This window comes from Nicotiana attenuata, chromosome 8 (genome assembly GCF_001879085.1).
Source record: "Nicotiana attenuata strain UT chromosome 8, NIATTr2, whole genome shotgun sequence".
NCBI classification, from domain to species: domain Eukaryota; kingdom Viridiplantae; phylum Streptophyta; class Magnoliopsida; order Solanales; family Solanaceae; genus Nicotiana; species Nicotiana attenuata.
The window spans coordinates 43,179,897-43,204,345 of NC_031996.1; the positions used below are offsets into that span (position 1 = coordinate 43,179,897).

Below are 24,449 nucleotides of genomic sequence, written 5' to 3' on the forward strand. Positions count from 1 at the left end.
TAGTACATACATAAGATATAAAGTAAGATGTACTAATATATTGTCTCTAATTTCCTTTTCTTCTCGTCTTTCCCGTCTTTTTGAGCCGAGTCTTGCGGAAATAACCTCTCTATTCTTTCGGGATAGAGATAAGGTCTTCGTACACATTACTCTCTTCAAACCTCATTTGTAGGATTTTACTGGATCGTTGCTCTATTATTGTGTACAGTACATACATAAGATAAAGTTTTCGTTGACATGTAATAAAAAAGTAAAGTTGACAACACATAAAAAAATGTCGTCAAAAAAGATCCCGCCCAGAGTCAAAATTTTAAATATGTTGACAATTTGCATGACCTGAAAAAGACTATCCCACGTGGCGCACCAACTCGACCACAACACAAACCCCCTGGGACTCACACTCCTTACCTAGTCAAAAAATATAATAATATAAAAATAGATTCCGTCACGTTCTCTACATTGGTACTACTATTGCTCATTCTCCTCTCTTTCGTTGTCGTCGCCGACAGGAATCTACGACGTCGGAGAATCGATAGGGTTAGGGTTTTCGTTAAAATGGAAGGCGTCATTGGCCTTGTGAATAGAATTCAGAGAGCGTGTACGCTCCTCGGTGATTACGGTGATGATCGAAGTTTGCCTACTCTTTGGGATACTCTTCCAACTATCGTCGTCCTCGGTGGCCAGGTCTGTTTCATCTACACCTATTTTTTTGTGTTTTCTCTGTGTTTTTTTTGTTTTTTGTTTTCTGTTTATGTATGTGTTTTGGTTATTTTATGTACGTGAGAATCTGTAGATGATTGTTTTCTGTTTGATCGGTGTTTGTGATGGTGTTAATGCTTTTTATGGAGTTTTATTAGTGTTGCTAGTTAATTTAGCGTTCTTGCTTTGTTTTTTGAAATGTTTTGATTGAATTATGGTGGTTTTGTAGAGTTCGGGGAAGTCTTCGGTTTTGGAGAGCATCGTCGGCCGGGATTTTCTTCCTAGAGGATCAGGTAATGGTTAATGCACGAATTATATATACTTTTTTAGGAGAAGTACAAAACTATATTCGTACAGTTAAATCTGCTGTTATTTTCAGTAATTTTAAACTGTAATTTCTCAATTGGAGATTCTTTTTGCCAGTAGGTTGGTGCTAACAAATTATTAAAAAGAAAAAAAAGGAAACAAACAGAAACAGAGGTTTGCGCAAGCCTAGGTGATTTTTTCCCATTTTTCTAAGCCTTGTTAGGTAGAGTTAGTCGATATTTGTGTTGGTAGGAGGTAGCAGGAATCTGGAAAATAGTTAAGATACACACAAGCTGTCTATAACACCACCATCATTAAAAAAACAGAAATAGAGAACGAAATTCTTGTTATGAGGATTTTGGATGTTGATTGACATTTCGACACCACGCATATATGGATCAGTCAGTGCAATAGAATATCAGAAACTTCAAATCTGATTGTTTTTCCCAGAAAGATAAAATGAAATCAGCTTTAGCAAAATGTTAGCTCTGATTATGTCCAATAAAATAAAGAAGATATAAAAGAGACGTGGTTAAGCGCTTATTTTATTTCCTTGTTATTTACTATCGTTTTGGCTTTTTGTTTTTTTGGTGAAGAAGAATAGAGAAATACTGGATAGCTGGTACACTTGTGAATGCTGTATTATTAACATATGCAGGTAGAGAAGAAATACTAAAATAAGCTGTTACTTTAGTGAAAAAGAAACTAGTCGTTTTTAATTGGACCGCAATTTACATTCTCAGTGACTCTTATATTGAGATATTTGACAATTAATTGACTAATTAGGGAAAATGCTACTTTTCTAGCCAGTTTTAGACCTTTTGACCTAATGATTGGAGCTTATGCTTATGTCATTATGTGTATTATCATGATTTGCTCGAGTTAAACTTTTCTTATCACAATGATAGACACAAAAAATAGATAAGACACTGATAGTGTCTGTTTTTTTAAAAGAAAAATTATGTACTATTTATTTCCTTCTCTACCTTTCAGCATTACCCAGTTTTAGCTATCTTTGCCCTGGACCTACAAACTATACCATTTCACTATTTTAGAGATACTCCAAATTGATACAATTTTCAGGAAGCTGCATTGGAATTTTATAAAAACACCTTACAATTCTGCTCTATTGCAATCTCGCTCTGCTATTAGAAACAAAAATCTGTAATTTATTGGAAAATAAAGTTATAAACCACAATATTTCTCCTTCCCTCCCTTTTGTTCAGTTTTCACATAGCAGTATTTATTTTGGGCAGGGATTGTAACAAGAAGGCCATTAGTTTTGCAACTTTACAAGACTGAGCCAGGACAAGAAGACTATGCACAGTTTCTTCACACTGGAAATAGAAAGTTTATAGATTTTGGTATGTTGGTTTTTTGAAAATGTGGTACAATGCGTAGTTGCCTAAGAGCTTCTTCATTTTTTCCTTTACTGTTGTGCTTTCGACATTACCTTCCCATATTTCTTCTGGTAGTTAGTCCATTACCAAAGCCATTTTGGAAGTGAATCTTCCGTGTAATATCATTTCTAACTATGCAATATTTATGTGTTGATTTGATTTGTACATTTCTTCTTAATGAAGCTATGGTAAGATCAGAGATCCAGGAAGAAACTGACAAGGTGACTGGAAAGACAAAGCAGATTTCTTCTCTTCCTATTAATCTCAGCATCTACTCTCCAAACGGTGCGCTTTTTATGTGCTTTAAACTTATGTTACGTTACTTTCTTTTATTTACAATAGTGTGCTGGCTTTCGTTGTGGATTTAGCAGAAGGCCTGCAAATGATGGTTTGCATTCTTGCTTCTATATGTATATGTCATTATGTTCTATTTTGCTTTGCTTCTCCAAAGTTTTGTGTGTTATTACCTATTGTTCATATAGCGCACACAAAAAGAACTTAACAAAGTTGTTATATATGTAGTTCATATTAACATGTTGTAAAACGTCCTTGATTTAAGGAGTTGCTTGATTGTAAGTTTTTAGCTTTTACTCTATGGTTGATAGATTCTTGGTATTCATATGACTACTCGGTATTTGGGGTTTTGATTTCACTATATCAATCAGATAACTCATATTGGGTTTTCATTGCAGTTGTCAATTTGACGTTAGTAGATTTACCTGGTTTAACAAAGGTCGCCGTCGGTATGTTGTTCATTCTCATGTTGTTGGTCTTTCATTAATACATGTTTCATGATCTATTTTGCTCAATACAATTGTGGTTGTTGACAGAGGGGCAGCCTGAAAGTATAGTTCAGGAAATTGAAGATATGGTTCGCTCATATGCTGAGAAGGTAATATGCTGAGCGGCAGAGGATGTCTTTGTTGAGTGGCAAAATCTAACTATGTTTCTACCCTTTAGAGATGAGAAAGTAGAATTTTGAGAATTATGATCCCGCTTACACAGAAGTTAGAGACTTTGATGCTACTGCTTAGCTTGTAAATTTTGCTCTCGACACTTGATAGGAACCAACTGACAAAACTTTGGTTCTTGCATTGTAGCCGAACTGTATTCTTTTAGCTATTACCCCAGCCAATCAGGATGTTGCAACATCTGATGCTATAAAGATTGCTCGAGAAGTTGACCCAACTGGTATTATTTTCATATCTTCTCTGGCATAATCTAACATTTGCTTAATTTTTCCTGTCTTGGTTTTTTCTCCCACATTTGAAAAATACTTTTGAGGGTCAGTGGAGCATTAACTTGCTTCCATGCAGGTGAACGTACAGTCGGTGTGTTGACAAAGCTTGACTTGATGGACAAGGGAACAAATGCATTGGATGTGAGTCTTTTTTCCTTTCTACCTAACAATTGGCTTTTGTTTGTTGAAGAGGTGTTATATTTCTCTGTATTAATCAACTTCTTTTGATTCCTGATCCATTGTTAACGATGAGTAGTTTAATTATTCATTGGCTTATACCTATTAAATCTTCTAAATTTACCCCAAAAAAAAAGCGCTAATCTCTTCTTAAAGTCTGTTCCATGCTGATTCTTCCATAGGTCATCTGCAATATCCATCCCCACTTTGTATTTGAGGATAATGTGTTTGTTTCGAAGTGATAATATTCATTGAATGTGAGTTTTATGTCTGCAGAGTATGAGGATAGAGCTTATAACTAGTTTCATCATCTGTGGCTGTATGAAGTCCCTTGCATCAGGCATGCATTTTAAAACTGTATATTTACGGACAAGAACTTTCAGTTTAAGTTATACCATCCTGAACTTACAGATTGGTATAAATAGGTATTGATGAATAGTTGAATGTAGAGAAGGCACCGATGCCCTCTCGATGCCATAAATTACAATAGGATGTGGTTGTTCCCTTAGGATTATGCAAACATTCATTAGGTTCTCTTTACGAATACCTTAAAATATCTGTTATTAATAGCAGCAGTTTTTATGTTACCTTTGCTGCTGCTAGTCTTTTTAGAATTACAGACAATTGCAACATCTTTTTGGCTGTATCCTGTCATATATTGACATTCCTCTTAAGGTTTCCTTTTCAATTGTGTGATGAAGGTACTTGAAGGAAGATCTTATCGGTTACAACATCCTTGGGTTGGAATTGTCAATCGTTCACAGGCCGATATTAATAGAAATGTTGATATGATTGTTGCAAGGCGTAAGGAACGTGAATTTTTTGCTACAAGTCCTGAGTATGGACATTTGGCCAGTAGAATGGGTTCAGAGTATTTGGCAAAACTACTCTCAAAAGTATACCATTTACCGAAGCTGCTTATACCAAGAAAGATTTATCTCTAATTCTTGCAATTGATATTTGTTACACGATGCTGATAGCAAATATTTGTTTTTCCAGCACCTAGAATCTGTGATCAAGGCCCGTATACCAACCATTTTGTCTTTGATCAATAGAAGCATTGATGAGCTTGAGGAAGAGCTGAGTTACCTAGGGAGACCTGTTGCTATTGATGCAAGCGTAATGATACTAATCTTTTCCTTTTCTGAAAATATGCTACTGTTTGATTCAATATCATTAATAGTTTGCTTAAATTGACAGGCGCAGTTGTATGCCATATTAGAGCTGTGCCGTGCTTTTGATAGGATTTTCAAGGAGCACCTTGAAGGAGGGTAAGAATATACATTTTTCTTTAACCAATATTAAGTGTAAGAACTAAGAAGACAGGAGGGAAAGTTGTTGATTGGACTACTACTGTATTTTGCTTCTGTCTTCACAACCACAACTATATTTTCTTATGTAAAGGAAAACACACAATGTTTGTCCATTAACATATAAATCATTGTCCATCCAATGGTTGTCAAATTGTGTTCCAACCTGTGAAAATGTTGGAAACATGTAGTGAGGATATTTTCAGTTGTTTTCATGCATAGTGTCTTAAAAACCAAGGACATATACTACACTGCCTTGTAATGAGGTTAAGTTGATCATATTTGGTCTTACACATCTGCTTGTGTAGGCGACCAGGAGGAGATCGCATTTATTGGGTTTTTGACAACCAGCTCCCTGCTGCTCTAAGAAAGCTTCCACTGGATCGTCATCTCTCGCTGCAAAATGTTCGGAAGGTTGTCTCTGAGGCAGATGGCTATCAACCTCATCTAATAGCACCAGAGCAAGGTTATAGACGACTTATTGATGGTGCTCTTAATTATTTCAGGGGTCCTGCTGAAGCCTCAGCAGATGCAGTAAGTGCTTGCACCTTTTCATTCTTTTATCCCGTGGATGTGAATAGTCATGTTACTTCACGTGGCTATGGTTAAGGGAATCTTTTTATGACATTGGTTATGCAAGTCCTTTTTGGGACCAAAGGTTGTTGCCAGTATTCCTGAAGTTGTTGGAAAATGGAAGCTTTCTGAAATATTCTCTCCAGGGATTGGAAGCACTAGCTTAGCTTATGTACTAGGGAATTGAGTAGGAAAATAAAATCATGGTCATGTCAAAAGGAGTTTGTCATATAAGCCAACTTAAAGACTTGGAATTGTATAGCAATAAACCAATTAATAATAACAAAGCTGCTTTCAGTTGAAAGCGCATAATTTTTCCGTCCCCCTTTCCCGCTAAAGAAAAACAAACCAATTGTTCAGGATTCCAATGCTCAAGGTGAAACTGCTATTTCAACTGAACTCTATGAATTGACTATGTAGGTTCACTTCATCTTGAAAGAGCTGGTGGGGAAGTCAATAGGGGAAACTCAGGTATGATCCGAAACCTCTACTACTTCATTATCTAATGGCAAATGATGAAATTGATACTTTCTGGATGCAGGAACTAAGTCGCTTTCCAACTCTTCGAACAGAGATAGCATCCGCTGCGAATGAAGCATTAGAGAGATTCCGTGATGACAGCAAGAAAACTGTTCTGAGGATGGTGGACATGGAATCCTCATACCTTACTATTGACTTTTTCCGGAAACTCCCACAAGAAGCTGATAAGGGTGGAAGCCCAACTGCTTCAACTGCTGACCGTTACACAGAGGGGCACTTGCGCAGGATAGGCTCAACCATTTCCTCATATATCGGGATGGTGTCTGATACCCTACGAAATACAATACCAAAGGCCGTGGTTTATTGTCAAGTTCGGGAAGCCAAACATTCTTTACTTGATCATTTCTATACGCAACTGGGCAAAAAAGAGGTATTTCACTGGTCTACTTAAATTAAATACCCTCCAGAGATTCTTTTTCCCTTATGCTTAACATCCTTAATGACATCAGTAGAGTCAATGGATGATGATCAATTCATCAAATTGTGAACATGTCATAAGAGGTGAAAGCAATGTTATCTGCTGATGCAATGCTGCAAGCACTTTAAACCTTTTCTTTTACTTCTATGCACAAAAGTTTCCAAATAATTGCAGAGTTTGATATGATTTATCTGGAAAAAAAAATATCGAATGAATAGTCTGAACTAATTTTAGTAAGACCTTTCACAGCAGATCTGCTTTCCTTTCAGGTTCAAAGTTAGTCTACAGTACTTAATGAATTTTTCCCAACGTGTAGGGTAAAACTCTCGCCCGGTTACTGGATGAAGATCCAATCCTGATGGAGAGGAGGCAGAAATGTTCAAGAAGGCTTGAGCTGTACAAGTCTGCTAGAAATGAAATAGATTCAGCGTTATGGGCAAAATGATGTTAAAGTGTACATAGTTTGCAGACTAGTTGGAAAATGTTTTTCGGTCTAAACCTAGACTTTTCAAAGCCACAGCATCTTTTACGGGTTTAAACTAAGTTGCATTATTGGCAGTTTTGAACTTTGAATTATGCCTGTCTTTTACCATTGGCAATATCTAAGAAATTTAGGCTTTTCCAAAGCTACTGGGTCGTCCATGGAGGAGGGACTTTTTTAAATTCGCATAATTTTTTCTTTTACTGCCTGTCAGACGTCAACAAAGGCAAAGGGAAAAGCAATGGTTTTGCATATCATATGCACTAGTTGTGCAATGGAAAAGAACATAGAATTTTTAGCTATATTTACAACATCATCTCACAAAACATACTACGTCCTAAGCATAGAAGGTTGCAGTAGGTTGACCACTGTAAGAATAATTTACGGGGATAAGTCTACATATGGAACTGTGTTAACCTAAACATATGACAATGTGTCGATACCAACAATATAAGCTAATCGGTGTCAATGTTATAGAACGTGTCTACCCAATCATATGTTATACCTGGAAACAAACATGTTAGACCACCGACCAGATCTAGCTTGGTATGAAGACAGTTCATTGATATTGATTGATATGCAACTTCTTCATATAACCAAAGTCCAGAGCATTCAAACAGATGAAGAAGTTGGCCATTAGCAGCAGTATACAATAAAAAGTTACTAAATATAATCACTCAAGGCCTGCAAGCATGGCGAAGTGAATTAAGAAGCTGGTATCTAACAAAATGCACAATGAAGCTAAGCCACAACCTGGTAAAAAATGAAGAAGTTATGGCCAATGAACAGCCACCATATTCGGTTTTCATATACTCTAAAATGGATATCAATGGTAGGACCTAGAACAATTGATTTTGTGAACGAAAATAATGCTAATACTGTTTCCCTCTTTGTTTATTATGACAAGAAAATACAAAGCTTCAATGAATCATACCCAATAAACTCTGTAGAGATCTACGTCAACAACAGATCTTTCACCAGTATGCGTATGTCTCAAACTGTGGTTGTTCCAGCACCTGACTTTTTGTCGATCTCCTCAAGATCTGCCCATAGTTTCGGATCTTCATAATCTTTGATAAGAAAAGCAGGCTTTGCTTCCATAAGTAAGTGAGGTGGATTTCGGGTTGCCAATCCAACAACAGGCATCCCAGCTGCCACCCCAGCTTTTATTCCAGAAACAGAATCCTAAGCATAGAAGAAAAGTTAGGAGTTTTAATGGTGTGAGGATAAGAAAATGAAGAATGTGGTCGACAAAGAAATCAGACCTCAAATATGAATGTGTGATCTTTCGACACCTTAAGCAGTTCAAGGGCCTTCAAGTAAGGGTCGGGAAATGGTTTTGCACGCTCACACTCACTTCCAATAATAACCACATCAAAGAAATCCTTTAGGCCAAGTATTTCTATTATCAGTTCACCGTTCAGTCTAGGTGCATTGGTAACTGCAGCCCGTTTCAGCCCATGATCCTCAATCCACTTCTTCACCTTGTACAGGCCGTCTATAGGTTTCAACTGTTCTTTCACCAACCTAATTGTAACCAAAACAGCTTGCCTATGAGACTGGAGGAAGAGTAGCACAAGGTCAATTGAAATATACAAGTAGCGTAAGTAGAGTTACGAACCTTCTAAACATAGCTTCTTTCTCGTCACAGAATTTAAGACCCCTTTCCAGATCATCAGGGAAAAGGGCAGCAGCAATGTCATCATTGTGTTTGCCAGCAATAGTTTTGACAAACCAGTCCTCATCAACCGGCACACCACCATTGTAGCCTATCTGCAGAACCAGAATCACCAGCAATTATGAGAAACATGATTGACATTTTCCCAAATATCAGTAACTTCTGCATAAACAGGAAAATCAAAGCTTCTTCCTCGGGTGGGGTTGCAAATGTGTCCGGGGGGGTGAGGGGGGTGAGGGGGAGGAGGTAAGGAGCATTTCACAAGTCAAAAGGTACAAAAGAAGCTTTTTCTATAAAAGAAAAGCGATTAATTGTTGTTACCTCTAGAAGCATTTCACGGAATGCATAAAAGTGAAGTGGATCTGAATCACATAAAGTCCCGTCTACGTCAAATAGTACTGCTTGAAGGGGAGCAAGTCTTGCTAGAGACGAAGAACTGCTAAGAGAAAATGTAATAGTTTAGCTTTGCTTTCTGAATGCAATTATAAAAAAATCTCCAAACACAACTCGGTGTAATAACAAACATTAATCAATGCAAGCTTTATACATTCCATGGACAAATCTAGGCTTAAAACATTTGGTGCAATGACATCCATTGCCTTTTGTTAGGATGATGTGTCTTAAAAAAAGTAAACATATGCAACAAACCACACCATCCCGAAGTCATTGATTCTTATCTTGGACTACCTCTGACACAATCTCAAAGAATGTATTAAACATTAGTATGGGTATTTCCTGAACAATTTTATGAGGGCCAAGAATTCATGAAAAGGATATTAAAGCATTAATGATAACAGTATCTCAATCTATGTTGCCCGGACTCTCCAAAATGTTGCCACACCCGTGTCGGATCTTGCATAAATACACTACTTTTGGAGGATTCGACACACACCCTGCCACATAGATCTCAATGATATAATGATTTCATATTTTGAAAAAATCAAGTTAAATGTGCACTAAGTTGCTGTTCATTAGGGGCTATACCAGGAACATTTTAAGCATAAGATCCAGCTTAAGTTCAATTATCATGTTATCAATTTGGTTAAGTATGTTCTGGACCAGACATTTACTCATGTAGTATACGGACTTAAATTCAGTGAGGGGAAGAAAATTGAGAATAAATTGCAAAGAACTTAAATCGTGCAATAAGCCTAGTCCAATAGTCACTATGAAGCTCATACCAGCCAGGAGAACACAGGAATTCCCATCATATAAAAAAGAAATTTCAACTAAATGAAAATAAACAGAAGTCATCAGTGTTATATTGTGAACCAGAAAGAAGAATCGCTGATGCCCAAAATCACAATCGATCAATCGAAAACTTAGTGAGAATACTGAGTTTTGGATCAGAGAAAACAGAATAAGAAAACCAGTGGAGAAGAGAAAGATATTGATCTGCTTAGCAAAAAGAATACATTTTTTTTTACATTTTACCTTTACATCAATCAGATACAAGCAAATCAAAACTTCCAAGAAAATCTGATAATTACAAAGAAATCATCAACAGATGCAGAAATATCAAATAGCACACATTGAGATTGAGATCAATGGCATTCTCAGAAAAAGAAGCTCAAACCACATATCAGATTCAAGAATCTCAAAACATTCAAAGACATGTCATAATAACAGAGATCATAATTGTCATACAGTGATAAACTGATTAAAAAAATTTGGGAGCTCAAGCAAATTCATGGAAAAAAATAAAAAAGAAATTCCAGTCAACAAAAATGCATCAAGAATTCAAACCCCAGATCAAATCTTGGCTAAAATCCAAATATTGTCATTAAATAAAAGCGAAAAAGGATTAAAGATTTCACCTTTCTGTAGAATTTTCCCCAGCAGGAGCAGTCATCTTGAAAAGGGTATCAAACTATTCTGAGAGTTGTGTACAAAAATGCCGATTTCCACAAAAGTGTGCTTTGAGGAAATAGAAAAGGTGGCGACTTTATGAAGTGAAGAAGAAATAGATGGTATAAGAGAATCTTCTAAAGAATCAGAATAGTACTCCAGCTCCAGCGTTCCATAAAGCGTTAAGGTAACAAAGTGATGGCCTTTCATCTCTGACTATATTTTCCCTAACTTCACGTGTTACATTTCATGTTTTTTTTTTTTAAAAAACAATTTCTTTTTGGCTTTATATATATATATACAATAGGATCTCTCAATAACAACATCCCTATATAATAGTAGTACTTAACTATAAAAGTCAAGCTTTTTCGGAACCAATTTTTTGCACTTTGCTATAACATCAAAAAATATTCGGAACAAACGAGTGTGTTATAGAGAGGTTTGAATATATATATATATATATATATATATATATATATATAGTATCCGGGTCAACTTAAATAAACTTACATTAATTAATTCTACGTGATATAATCTATTGCTAGCAGAGATATCTAGTATATTTATTGGTATGAACAGTGACAATCAAAAATTAATATAAGGGAATTCAAAAAAGAAGAAGAATTGTTGCTATCTCCGATTTAGTTTTCTAATTATTTTTTTGCTATTACTTGCTATCAGGACTTCTCTCACATTCTTTAGCCGAGGGTCTATCGAAAACAGTCTCTCTGCCCTGACCACACTGGGCTGTTGTTGTTGTTGCAAAAAAAGAATATCACACCTGAGATTTAAACCTATAACCTAAAATAACCTTTTAACCCCCTTCACTACAACACTTGAATTTTTTCCATGTGAAAGGTATTCAACAACTGACATATAACCAAAAAAAAATATAGATATGTACACATTCGAAGAATCATATCTATTAAATTAAAAAAATTTATACATGAGGATATGTAAATTAAAAAAAATCACGTAATATAGTGTCGGTTAAGCTTAAGCCTAATGTAATAGGGCTTTGAGATGATATCTGATTAATTAGTGTTTGGTATTTATTTTCGTCATTTGTCATATTAGCAATTGGAAGAAGTGGAGTATTCAATTTTTTAAAGTGAGAGTATTCAATTATGCTTCTACTTTGTTCATGTGGCTGTGTTTTTTTCAACCTTCCTTGCTTTTCTGGGAAGTGTAGCTACTAATCTATCTACCAATCACATGCCTCTTTTTTAACAAGGGTAGGAAAGAAAGGTTTTTATATAAATACTTTATTAAAAGAATGGTTTATTTGTTCCTAAGTTAATCCGGACTAGTATATGCGGTACAAAATTTTATAAGTAACACTCTAAATTTTTATAATTGTATTCAATGTGGATTAGAGGGTATGTGAAGAGTAGTATTTTAAAAGTTGAAAGCACAGGGCAAAAGTATTTTACCTATTATGGGTCTAGGTCTTATCATGATGCCACTTGACATAAAGCCCGACAATTTTTTTGTTTTTAAGTAAAATAAATTTTAAAATATATCAAAATATGAAAGATTATGGAGAATTGAGTCAAGGAAATAAATGTTATTATATGAAGAAACCTTATATGCATATTAGAGATTTTATATTAATTATGAGTTTTATATGGAGCAATAAAAGAAGACGTGCAAGGCAATAAACAGTCATGGCCGTAGACGGTGCAAGGCATTGTCCAGGGCACTGTCTTTGGCGCCCCAGACAGTGCCTTGCGCAGAAACATTGGCGCCATAGACAGTGCCTCGCGCAGAAATATTGGTGCCCCAGACAGTGCCTCGTGCAAAAACATTAGTGCCATAAACAGTGCCTCGCGCAGAAATATTGGTGCCCCAGACAGTGCCTTGCGCCAACGAAGCTATCCAAACCAATTTTATTTCCTCCTTAGTTTTGGACGTGGACACGTTAACCCTACATTATAAATACCTCTTAAAGTTATTTTTTGGAGGGAGGAGGACGCTTTTAAAGAGGGGATTCGACCCAAGGAGGCAAGAACACGCAAGGAGCAAGGAGGAGAATTCTTCTACGAGTTTTTCACTTCCTTCTTCCTATTTTCATTATTGGTTATGAATTCTAGTATTATAGTTTGCATACTATTATGAATAGCTAATTTGTTATCTAGATTTTGATGGAACATTTTGTAAGATAAATTCTCGTTATGTTTTTATATAATTGAACCGTTAGATTTCTCTACTTGTTCAACTACGTGTTTACTGCCGTTGATTGAATGACCATCAATTGACTGTGCTTATTTAATGTGTATTGCTTGAGAGATAGTATATATTTAGGTAGTTGTTGAATAACATCACTCCTAACATATGTGAGAGATTAATACGGAGGGTTTAAAGGCGGATTAGAGATAACGAAACTTTGGTGCGATCGTAGTGAGCGGTGAATTAGTGCCAGCTAGCGTAGTTCGAGAGAATATGTCTACTAAATTATTGTAGTTGCTCGAGAGAAAATTAAGACACCCGAAGTACTTACGATCGGTAGAGAATACTTAGGCGAAATTATAGATTACGTAGAGGGAAGGATTCCGACAATTGGGGAAAATTTAATTCTAGACCTCCTTAATCTTTTCTCCAACCCTTAGTACCCCTAGTTGTTAATTTACTTCTTTAATTTATTCATTAATTAGTTAGACATAAGAATCTTAATATTTATAACTTAAGAATTGTTCGAGCTTGTCTTCTGAGTGATATTGAACAGTTATAGTGAACCCTTAGTTCTCTGTGGGATTCGACTCCGGACTTTTAGACCGGATTATATTTGCAGCGACCGCTTATCCTTTTTAGGACTAGAGTTGGGCGTGATCAAATTTTGGCGCCGTTGCCAGGTAACTAACGACGTAGTTGTAGCTGTATATATTGCTAGGTTTCAAGTTTGAACTTTTATTTTGTTTTATTCTATTTTTTTTAATTTTATTTTATTTTACTTGTTGATTTGAGAGACGTGACATTTTGGAATTATGAGAATTTTTATGCTGGTAATTCTACTTTTGATCCTCCTTATGCATATTGTGGAGGAAACTACCCATGGCAAAATTATCAAAATATTCCTGAGAGCAAGTTATGTGCACCAACTTAATCTTATGTGTGGAATGTGTGTGATATGTGTGGTGGTCAAGATGGTCACTTTCATGGTTGTACTTATATTTCTTATCCTCCCCCACTTCTTATTATGATAGTTCTACCTGTGAAGTTAATAGGAACAAAGAACCTGGGGATGCGGACCTGAAGGAGATCAAGGATATGTTAAAGTGCCTTCTGGAAAAAAATAATGAGAAACAACTGCAGATAGAAAGGCAAGAGGAAACTATTTACAACTTGGAGGCTCAAGTGAGTCAAGTGGTCTAAGCTTTTAATACTCAACAAGCCAATATTGGGGATAGTAGCCAAGAAGAGCGTGAATTCGAAGTGCTATTGGAGGAGGTCAGAGTAGAACATCAACAACCTAGCCAACTACAATTTGAGGATGTCGATGTTGAAGACGTGAGACTACAGTCAGCCAAGAACATTGAGGATATAAATTTTATTGACTCTAGTATCATTGATGCTGAGGATGTTGAAAGTCCTAAAGTTCATGTGTTTGAGCGCATTGGTCCTCACTCCAAATATTTTTCCACATTGTGTTTGGATGATGATATGGAAATAGAATCATCCGAGCCGATTGAGGAGTCGAGGAATGAGGAGTCAAGGAATGGGGAACAAGGTGCTTAATATTTCTTGCCAGAAAGAGATGACTACATACCTCATCTGAAAGCCAAGAAGTGTAGAATATTACAATGGTTGCTTGGGCCAATTAGATATGTTCCACCACCCTTGGAGAACAACCGAAAACTTGAAGCCAATTTGGGGACTCAATTCTTAAGCTCGAGGTGGAGGCAGAAAATGGTTCACGCTGTGCCGCGATGTTAAATCAGGCGCTTGTTTGTAGAAAACCCAACTTTATTATTTTTTTATAGTTTTTTTAAATTATTTTCTTATTGTATTATTTTTGTAGTGTCGTTTTTAATTTTTTAGGAGCATGGGAAGCATAGCTATTGGAAGGATGCCACATCAAGCCAGATGGTTAGAACTAAGTGTGGAGTGCCCGCACAAAGAAAAATACTTGGAGAAGTCTTAGTACCTCATGAGCTGCTAGTGCTTCGGCCTTTGGCCTACCAGGGAGTTTCTTTTACCATCTTATTATTTATGTTGTGCTTTGCACAGTTTTAAGTGTGGGGTGAGGAGATTATTTGGGTGATTTTCTATGCTATTATAGTTGTGTTAGTTTAATTGATGATTTATTTTTAGAAAAAAAAATTAGACTTTTCCCGATGATGGATCTCCTAGAAGGGTTTCTTGGGTTTATTAAAGTCTAAACAAAAAATACAAAAAAAGTAGAAAATAGAAAAATACAAAAATCTATTTTTTTTATTTCCCTTAGGTAGTAATAATCCCCTGTTGTTTTCTTTGTGCATCGATTCTTTTTCATGGGATGTAACTTGAACCGGGTAATAATATTTTTTTTTCTTAGAGTAGAGTAGTACTTAGGAAATATAGGAGAAGAAATGATGTGATTCGCTCCTTTTGACTTGTTTGATGATTGCATACTTAGGTTCTGGCATGTGTTTCACCTTCCCTTGATTTTAAATATATAATGATGCCTTGGTAAAAATGAATAGCATGTGTTATGACTCCTATGTCTCGTTTGCTTGACTTGTGTTCACTTTGTGCTTAATGTATAATATATCTCTTGGCTTTGTGAGTACTTGTTTGATTGAGAGTCGGAATGGGACCGTTCTTAGTGAGTCATATGCCATGTGTGAAGTGAGTTCTTTGTAGTCCATGTTATTGCATTTGAGTCTAGAACTTGCCCGGAATGTGAACTAAAGCGAAATCTTAGGTGTTGCTCGATTTGAAAAGTGATGTTAGGCTTTCTTTCATCTTTTTGAATTTTGTTGCTTATCACAAATTAAGTCATCCCTAGTTTACCCTTTTGAGCCTATTACCTTTCTTTTGGCACCCGCATTACAAGCCTATCCCCTTTTGTTCTTAATTGAATTATTTTGATCCTTATACCTCTTAAAGCACTTGAATTGTAAAGAGAGCGTTAGAAAGATGTAATGAGGAAAGTTGGGGTAGCTTTTGAGTGGAACCAATAGAAGGAAGAAATGTGCACTTGTGCTTTAAATAAAAATCCACTAGCGGCAAGAGAAAAAAAGAATAAAATGAATAAATAAAGGTTTCTTATTTTTGCTAATGGATGTGATCTGAATCAGTGTGTAAAGAAGGAGGAAAATATTCTGGGATGAGCTATCTTGTGATGATTGAAGTGGATTAAGGGAATTGTGCGCTTAAAGTTGAATACGTGATGTGTTAAAGTGCTTAAGATGGTTAGCCACCATACCTTAAGTATATCATACTCGTCCTTTAGCCCACATTACAATCATAATAAAGTCCTATTTGATTTCGGACCGAGCGAGCCTATATTAGTAGAGGTTTATATAATGGGCAACCCTATGGTACCTTTTGCGTGCATGTGACTTTTTTGAGAGAGTGAGTGATTTTTTTTCATATGTGTGAGTCCTTATATTATATTCAATCAAGTGATTTGGATGTGTGGACTGCTTACTCTTTTGTTTTATTGTGAGGGCACATGGTTTCACAAAGAATATGTAACATTATTAGACTTTTCTGTTAGATTAAGTATTCAAGCCTCGGGTGCATTGTGACATTGAGTTAGTTTTCCAGGCTAGAATTGTTATAATCATGTTGTTCCTGTATTGGATGTTTTGAAATTGGGCATAGGTATGGTAAGTGTATTTTGACAGCATATGCTAGAGCTTAATTGTTGCTATCAACCATGGTCATAGGTGTAGTGTGTTGTAAATGTATGGCTTGTTGGGTCCTTGAAGAGGAAGTGTTTAGTTGGTTGACTCGAGGGCGAGCAACATTTAAGTGTGGGGTGTTGATGTCGTGCGATAATTCCATATATTTTGACATTATTTACCCTACTTGCTTGTCGTTTGGAAGCTAATTTGTGCAACAATTGAGCTTCATAAAATTTATTTTACGTGTAGGAATGCTTGGACATGAATTGAAGAAAAGTTCCACGAAATGGTACCTCAGAGCTACAAAGTGGAGCAATAAAAGAAGACGTGCAAGGCAATAAAAAATCATGGCCGTAAGACAGTGCAAGGCATTGTCTAGGGCACTGTCATTGGCGCCCCAGATAGTGCCTCGCGTAGAAATATTGGCGCCATAGACAATGCCGCGCGCAGAAATATTGGTGCCCCAGATAGTGCCTCGCGCCGACGATGCTATCCGAGCCAAATTTATTTTCTCCTTAGTTTTGGACGTGGTCACGTTAACCCTACCTTATAAATACCTCTTAAGGTTATTTTTTGGAGGGAGGAGGACGTTTCTAGAGAGGGGATTCGACCCAAGGAGGCAAGAACACGCTAGGAGCAAGGAGGAGAATTCTTCTACGAGTTTTTCACTTCCTTCTTCCTATTTTCATTATTGCTTATGATTTCTAGTATTATAGTTTGCATACTATTATGAACAACTAATCTGTTATCTAGGGTTTTTATGGAACCTTTTGTAAGATAAATTCTCGTTATGATTTTTTATATAATTGAACCGTTAGATTTCTCTACTTGTTCAACTACGTGTTTACTGTCGTTGATTGAATGGCCATCAATTGACTGTGCCTATTTAGTGTGTATTGGTTGAGAGAGGATACATATTTAGGTAGTTGTTGAACAACATCACTCCTAACGTATGTGAGAGATCAATACGGAGGGTCTAAAGGCGAGATTTGAGATAATGAAACCTTGGTGCGATCGTAGTGAGCGGTGAATTAGTGCCAACTAGCCTAGTTCGAGAGAATATGTCTAGTAAATTATGGCCGTTTCTCGCGAGAGAATTACGACACCCGAATTACTCATGATCGGTAGAGAATACTTAGGCGAAATTATAGATTATGTTGCGGGAAGGATTCCGACAATTGGGGAAATCATAACTCTAGACCTCCTTAATTTTTTCTCCAACCCTTAGTATCCCTAGTTGTTAATTTACTTCTTTAATTTGTTAGTTAATTAGTTAGACGTAAGAATCTTAATATTTATAACTTGGGAATTGTTCGAGCTCGTCTTCTGAGTGACATTGAACAGTCATAGTGAATCCTTAGTTCTCTGTGGGATTCGACTCTGAACTTTTAGACCGAATTATATTTGCAGCGACCGATTATCCTTTTTAGAACTAAAGTTGGGCGTGAACAATATGCAATTTTAGTCCTTACTAGAAAAGCTAACAAATGAGTTATATGAAAATCATGTGCATTCTTTTTATCCAAAAGCATCATTAGGGTGATGATGGACTCTTGCACAAAATTATTATAGTTAGGAAAGGTTTTTGCTTATGAACAAACGAACTCCAGAAATATGCATTATATACTACTCCCTCCGTTTCAGTTTATATGAATTCATTCGGTTGGGCACGGAGTTTAAGAAAAGATAGAAGACTTTTGAACTTGTGGTGTAAAATAAGTCACATTTATTTTGTGTGGCTATACATCATTGCATAAAGTTAAATTATTTCCAAATATAAAAATGGGTCATTCTTTTTGTACGGACTAAAAAAGAAATAAGTTCACATAAATTGAAACGAATGAAATATGAAATAAGGAAAGAAGAATGTGATTAGTCAAGGTAGGAAAACAAACAAATATATAGGTTTCTAAGACAGCCAGCTGAGAAACAAAGTTGTATTATGATTAAGGGAGAAACATCAAGACAACCATATAGAAAATTTTGAAAAGGAATAATACTACCTATCTGAAGGCTGATACAACTCTAGCTATGATTCATTTAAATCTCATGCAAAATGGGAAAAGAAGTAATACCTCATATTAGAATTTGCAAACTTTGTAATATAATTCATTAGAAAATTAAATTCCGTGATAACGGTTATTGTGCGCACCTCAACTAATTCTATTGGGTACCTGCTACCTCTTGCCATCACAGATATCGAATGACTCTGTCCACAAATATGAGAAAAAATAACCTAATATTTTCTTGTTCTTTTTTAGACCTTCGAGTCTGAAGTTTATTGGTACTTTCCCTTCTCAATCATTGCAAAATTAGTTCACTTTGCATAAGCTCTTAATCTTTTTTTCGTTTAATAAGTCAGAAAGAGAAGTCCATTGACACAATAAATTCGGATCCGCATCGATAATTAAATCCAAGCATTCTATTTTCAGAGGAATAAAACGCTTTCTATTATAAGGTTCTCTATTTTCAGGCCTCAAACTCGAGATCTCTAATTAAAGATTGAAATAATTACAACCACCCCACCATACTAACTCATAACAGTGCAAATGCTTCCTTCATAACATTTTGCCACAAATACTTGTCGTTTATAAAGATCAATTAAGTTTTGACACTGAGGTTGTAAGAAATGTCGTCGTGTGGGTATCAATTACATGGATTTATGTCCATTCGTAAGACAAAATGTTGAAAGAAAATATTCTTATGGTGTTATGAACAACACTCTAAACCTGTTTAACCAAGCTTCTAAAATTATTTTATTTTAATAAATATTTTTTCTCAAAAGTACTTTTGGTAAGAAGCAGTTTGTGTTTGGCTAATTAATTTGAAAAGCATTTCTAACCAGCAATTAATGTTTGATCAAACTTTTCAAAAGTGTTTCTAAGTGTATTTTTCTCAAAAGTGCTTTTCAAAAAAATACTTTTGGAAGAAACTATGTTTTTCTGCTTCTCCTCAAAAGCAATTTTTTTTCTTTCACAAGATTGGCCAACACTTCAACTTTGAAAAAAAAGCACTTTTTATGAAGAAGAAAAAAATGCTTCTAAATTTGGAGAAGATTGACCAAACAGGCTATAAGATTCAGAAGTTCTACGCAACATCTACTGCTTCCTCCTTTGTAAGATATTTTTTTATGTCAAGAAGTGTGACATAATTTTCAATAATTTTATGCCAACAAATAGTGGAAATTATTTACTGTTTACACATCAGCAAAGAGAACATTGATCTAGTAGTTGAATGTGTATGGGTCAAAATCTGACCACACGTGGATTAGCGCTAACAGGAATGGTAAGAGTTTGACTAATCTGTGGCCGTACCCACAGGGTGCAATGACAACGAAGATCTCGGCCACTGTCGAGATCGAGCCATCAAAAAGCATGTATGGTAAAGTAAATATCGTGATATTTGAGGAAGGCGACGCGAAGGATAGTCAAGGGATGAAGGCATTCTGGTTAAGAACCGATGGACAAAAAGGAATACTGATAATATATATAGGAGGTAAGAAGACAAGAAAAAGGGGGGGCTTCCTTTCCAAGAGAAAGGAGAAGAACAGAAGGCCAAGAAAAGGTTTAGATAGCAAATACAAATCTCTGTAATCATCATTACCAAATCAATAAGATAGATCTCATAGTTATCAATGGAGTTCCTTCTTTTTTCTCTTTGCTCTTACATTATGGAATGATATGCCAAAGATGTAAGCTTATTGTTTATACTTGATATCTTTTAGTGATCTTAAATCGAGCTATAAGCTTGATTATATCTCATCCTCTTGTTCAATGTGCATAGATCTAATATGATAAAACGTCAAAAGAGCAATTAATTATTTTTTTGTTCGTCCTCTCCCATGCTCTCAGCTCACGTTAGCTAAACATGCGCCAATTGCTGTAACGACCCGGCCGGTCGTTTTAAAAATAACGCCCCGATCCCCTATTAACTGCTTTCCCCATATTTGTTTTTGCTATTGTGGGTTGTCAGGAGGAATTATTGGGAGTTTCAGAGAGTTTAGGAACACTTAGTACCTAAATGAGAGCTTAAGTTTTGGAAATTTAACCGTAGTCAGAACAGTGTGAAGACGGCCTCGGAATGGAATTCCGATGGTTCCGTTAGCTCCGTTGGGTGATTTCAGATTTGGGGGCGTTTTCGGATTGTGTTTTGGGGGTCTGTAGCTCATTTAGGCTTGAAATGCCGAAGGTTGAATTTTTGAAGTTTTCGGTTCGATAGTGAGATTTTGATTCGAGGTTCGGAATGGAATTTCAGAAGTTGGAGTAGCTTCGTAGTGTTGAATGTGACGTGTGTGCAAAATTTCAGGTCATTCGGACGAGGTTTGATAGACTATTTGATCGAAAGCGTATTTTGAGAGTTTTGAAGTTCTTAGGCTTGAATTCGATGCTAATTGGTTGATTTGATGTTGTTTGAGGTGTTTTGATTATTGGTATAAGTTTGGGTAGTGGTATATGTCTTGTTAGTGCTTTTGCTCGAGGTCCCGGGGGCCTCGGGGTGATTTCGGATGGTTGGCGGAAAGATTTGGAGTTGGTTGTGATAGCTGAAGTTTCCCATTGATGTCATAACCGCACCTGCGGCTAGGGGACCGTAGGTGCGGTCTCACAGAAGCGAGATTGTGGTCGCAGAAGCGGAAAGGGGCTAGGAGAGCTGGAACCGCATAAGCGGTCAAGGAGCCGTACCTGCGATGGCGCAGGTGCGGATTATTCATCGCAGATGCGGAGTTGGGCGACTTAAGTGAGAACCGCAGATGTGGTTCGTGGACCGCAAAAGCGGCGCCGCAGGAGCGGAATTTTGGCCGCAGATGCCAAATGTCTGGGCCAGAAGGTATAAGTTATTTGCTTCGCGATTTTTGAACTATTCCACCATTTCTAAGTCGGTTCTTGGAGCTTTTTGGGCGATTTGAAGAAGGATTTAAAGGGGATTCCATTGAGGTAAGGATTTTGGACCTAAAAACTTATTTCTATGGTATTAATTCACGGATTAGAGCTGTAATTAATGGAATTTAAGGGTTAAAAGTTGGGGAAAACTAGGGCTTGGTTTTGGAGACCTAGACTTGAGGATTTGAGGGGTCATTTGAGGTCCGATTTTGGTACTTTTGGTATGCACGAACTCGTGAGACTATGAGGATTCTAAAAATATAAATTTTACCCGATTCCGAGATGTGGGCCCGAGGGGCATTTTGGTCATTTTACCTAATTTCGCGTATTAGTTTAGAATTTATTCGTAGAATCAGTTACTTGAAGTGTTATTTACATTATGCAATTGAATTGAATAGATTTGGGCCATTTGGAGTCGAATACTCGTGGCAAGAACGTGGTTTCGGGTTGATTTGGAGCCGGTTCGAGGTAAGTGGCTTGTCTAACCTTGTTGCTGCTGTGTATTTACTTTGGGACTACGGGACGGTATCCCGGGAGATCCCCCTGTATGTTTACTTTGGGACTACGAATTTGTATTCCGGGAGATCCCCCTGAACTTTTACATTGGAACTACGGGATTGCACCCGTTAGATTCCCCCAGTATTGAGTATTTATATTTGGGACTACGGATGTGGTATTCCGGTAGATCCCCGCGCATTTATGAGTTGGACTACGGGACTACACCCGGGAGATCCACTGGATATTTATATTTGGGGACTACAGGACGGTATCCTGGGAGATCCCCCGATTGTTATCTCTGCGTTGAGTTGTATTTGTTTTTCCGTGATTACTTTGTTTCTGTTAAAGTTGTTGTTGTTCTTCCATCCTGTGTTACTTTTTACTGTTGCACTCAAGTATACTGTCTTATTCTACATTGTTATTATATCTTGTATTTCCTTTAACCTCAGTAGGGCCCGGACCTTCCTCGTCACTACCTGCCCGAGGTTAGGCTTGGCACTTACTGAGTACTACTATGGTGTACTCATGCCCTTCCTGCGCATGTTTTTCATGTGCAGATCCGGGTTCTTCGACTCAGTCCTACCATCCTTGAGGCGGAGTGATCCATCAGAGACTTCGAGGTATGTCTGCCGTGTCCGCAGACCGAGGAGTCCCTTTCCATTCTGGCTCATAGTATTAGGCCTTCTGTATTTACTTTTGTTTAGACACTCTGGAGTTACAACACTGTAGTTATTCCATAGCTTGTGATTTCATGAGATTCTGGGTTTTGGGAAAAATATAGTTCATTGTAAGAGTTTGATTTGTATTATTTCCGCAGTTTGGATTGTTTATTTCTGTCTAGGTTCATAGGAGTCATGAATCATAAGACGATTTATTAGAGTCTCGCTGATCGGTACGGAGACGTCTGTACTTATCTACGAGAGGCTATGTAACTGTTAGGAAAAATTCCACTTCATTTGATTCCCTTGTCGTGCGAGATTTTTGTTATCACAATTCTAAACTTCTATCTTTTATTCTCTCACAGATGGTGAGGACACGTGCTACCCGAGATGATCAGGCACCCGCGCCTCCTACTGGAGCCGTCAGAGGTTGGGGCTGGGGTAGAGGCCGAGGACGCGCTCGTGGTGCAGCCAGAGCACCCGCACGAGCTGCCACTGAGGTGCCACCGACAGTTCCAGCCGGAGTCCAGACACCTGATACGTCTGCTACTACTAATCCAGCACTCCAGGAGACTCTGGCGCAATTTATGACTATGTACACCACTCTAGCTCAGGCAGGATTGCTTCCCCTTGCTGCAGCTACATCCCAGGCCGGGGGAGGAGCACAGACTCCCGCCGCCCGCACTCCTGAGCAGCGAGTGCGTGTTGATCAGGTTCCAGAGATTATCCCTCCACAGCCGGTAGCCCCAGCTCAGCTCGAGGAGAGGGCAGTAGCTTCAGAGGAGGAGCAGAAGAGGCTTGAGAGGTTCAAGAAGTATCAGCCTCCTACATTCAGTGGACTAGCCTCAGATGATTGTCTTGGATTTCTAGAGGAGTCCTACTGTATCCTCCGTACCATGGGTATATCAGGATCGAGCGGGGTTTCCTTCACTACCTTCCAGCTTCGAGGAGCCGCCTATCAATGGTGGAGTGCTTATGAGTTAGACAGTCCGGATGAGGCAGCTTCCCTGACTTGTGCTCAGTTTTCAGATATGTTCACGAGAGAGTATGTTCCCTAGAGCCTTAGGGACACTTGGCGTGCAGAGTTTGAGCACTTGCGCTAGGGTACTATGACTGTCTCGGAGTATGCTATCCGTTACACCGACTTGGATAGACATGCACCAGCTTTGGTTTCTACGATTCGCGAGAAGGTTCACCGGTTTATTGAGGGGCTTATTCCCAGCATCAGATCTAGTATGTCTCGTGAGTTGGAGATGGATATTTCTTATCAGCAGGTAGTGAGCATTGCTAGGAGGATTGAGGGTATGCATGCTAGGGATAGAGAGGAGAGGGAGGCCAAGAGGTCTCGAGAGTCGGGCCATTATTCTGGTGCCCGTGCCCCAGCTGCAGGTCGTCATCGTAGGGTTATATGAGTCGCCATGTTCATTCAGCTCTTCCAGCAGCCAGTGGTATTCCAGCTCCACCTAGGCCTCAGGAGCCTTATTATGCACCTCAGTATCTAGTGCGCCTCCTGCGCGGGGTGCTTCCAGTGGTCAGTCCAGCAGACCTGGCCCGAGCCAGTCAAAGCCGCCACATCCTCCTAGAGCTTGTTTTGAGTGTGGTGGCACACGCCATATGGTGAGGGATTGCCCCAGACTTAGGAGGGGTGCACCTCCACAGACTTCTCAGCCACAGCATGCCCCGCAGAGTTCTGAGGCTATGATCCCAGCACCAGTTACTACCCCACCTGCCCAACCAGCTAGAGGTGGAGGTCGAGGAGGCAGAGGTCTCCCTCGAGGGGGAGGCCAGGCCAGATATTATGCCCTTCCTGCCCGTACTGAGGCTGTCGCCTCCGATTCTGTCATCACAGGTACTATTTTGGTCTGTCACAGAGATGCATCGGTTCTATTCGATCCAGGCTCCACTTATTCTTAT

General features: G+C 37.9%; 2 protein-coding genes across 3 annotated transcripts; one reads left to right on the top strand and one right to left on the bottom strand.

Annotated features, from left to right (window-relative positions):
- Positions 441-7,239, top strand: LOC109231353 (dynamin-related protein 1E-like). 2 transcript variants are annotated; one of them, XM_019396988.1, is made up of 15 exons: positions 441-684; positions 929-992; positions 2,262-2,369; positions 2,589-2,690; positions 3,098-3,148; positions 3,236-3,297; positions 3,506-3,596; positions 3,722-3,786; positions 4,524-4,718; positions 4,822-4,941; positions 5,023-5,093; positions 5,441-5,666; positions 6,126-6,176; positions 6,247-6,615; positions 6,980-7,239. In XM_019396988.1, exons 1-15 carry the CDS (start codon positions 556-558, stop codon positions 7,106-7,108), a joined length of 1,833 nt encoding a protein of 610 aa, XP_019252533.1. In that variant the 5' UTR covers positions 441-555; the 3' UTR covers positions 7,109-7,239. The 2 variants fall into 2 exon arrangements, with proteins under 2 accessions (XP_019252533.1, XP_019252534.1); XM_019396989.1 differs by having other exon boundaries at positions 5,029-5,093.
- Positions 7,795-10,933, bottom strand: LOC109231354 (haloacid dehalogenase-like hydrolase domain-containing protein Sgpp). Its single transcript, XM_019396990.1, has 5 exons — positions 10,640-10,933; positions 9,144-9,258; positions 8,766-8,917; positions 8,410-8,671; positions 7,795-8,329 (listed from the first exon to the last, which is right to left on the bottom strand). Exons 1-5 carry the CDS (start codon positions 10,672-10,674, stop codon positions 8,138-8,140), a joined length of 756 nt encoding a protein of 251 aa, XP_019252535.1. The 5' UTR covers positions 10,675-10,933; the 3' UTR covers positions 7,795-8,137.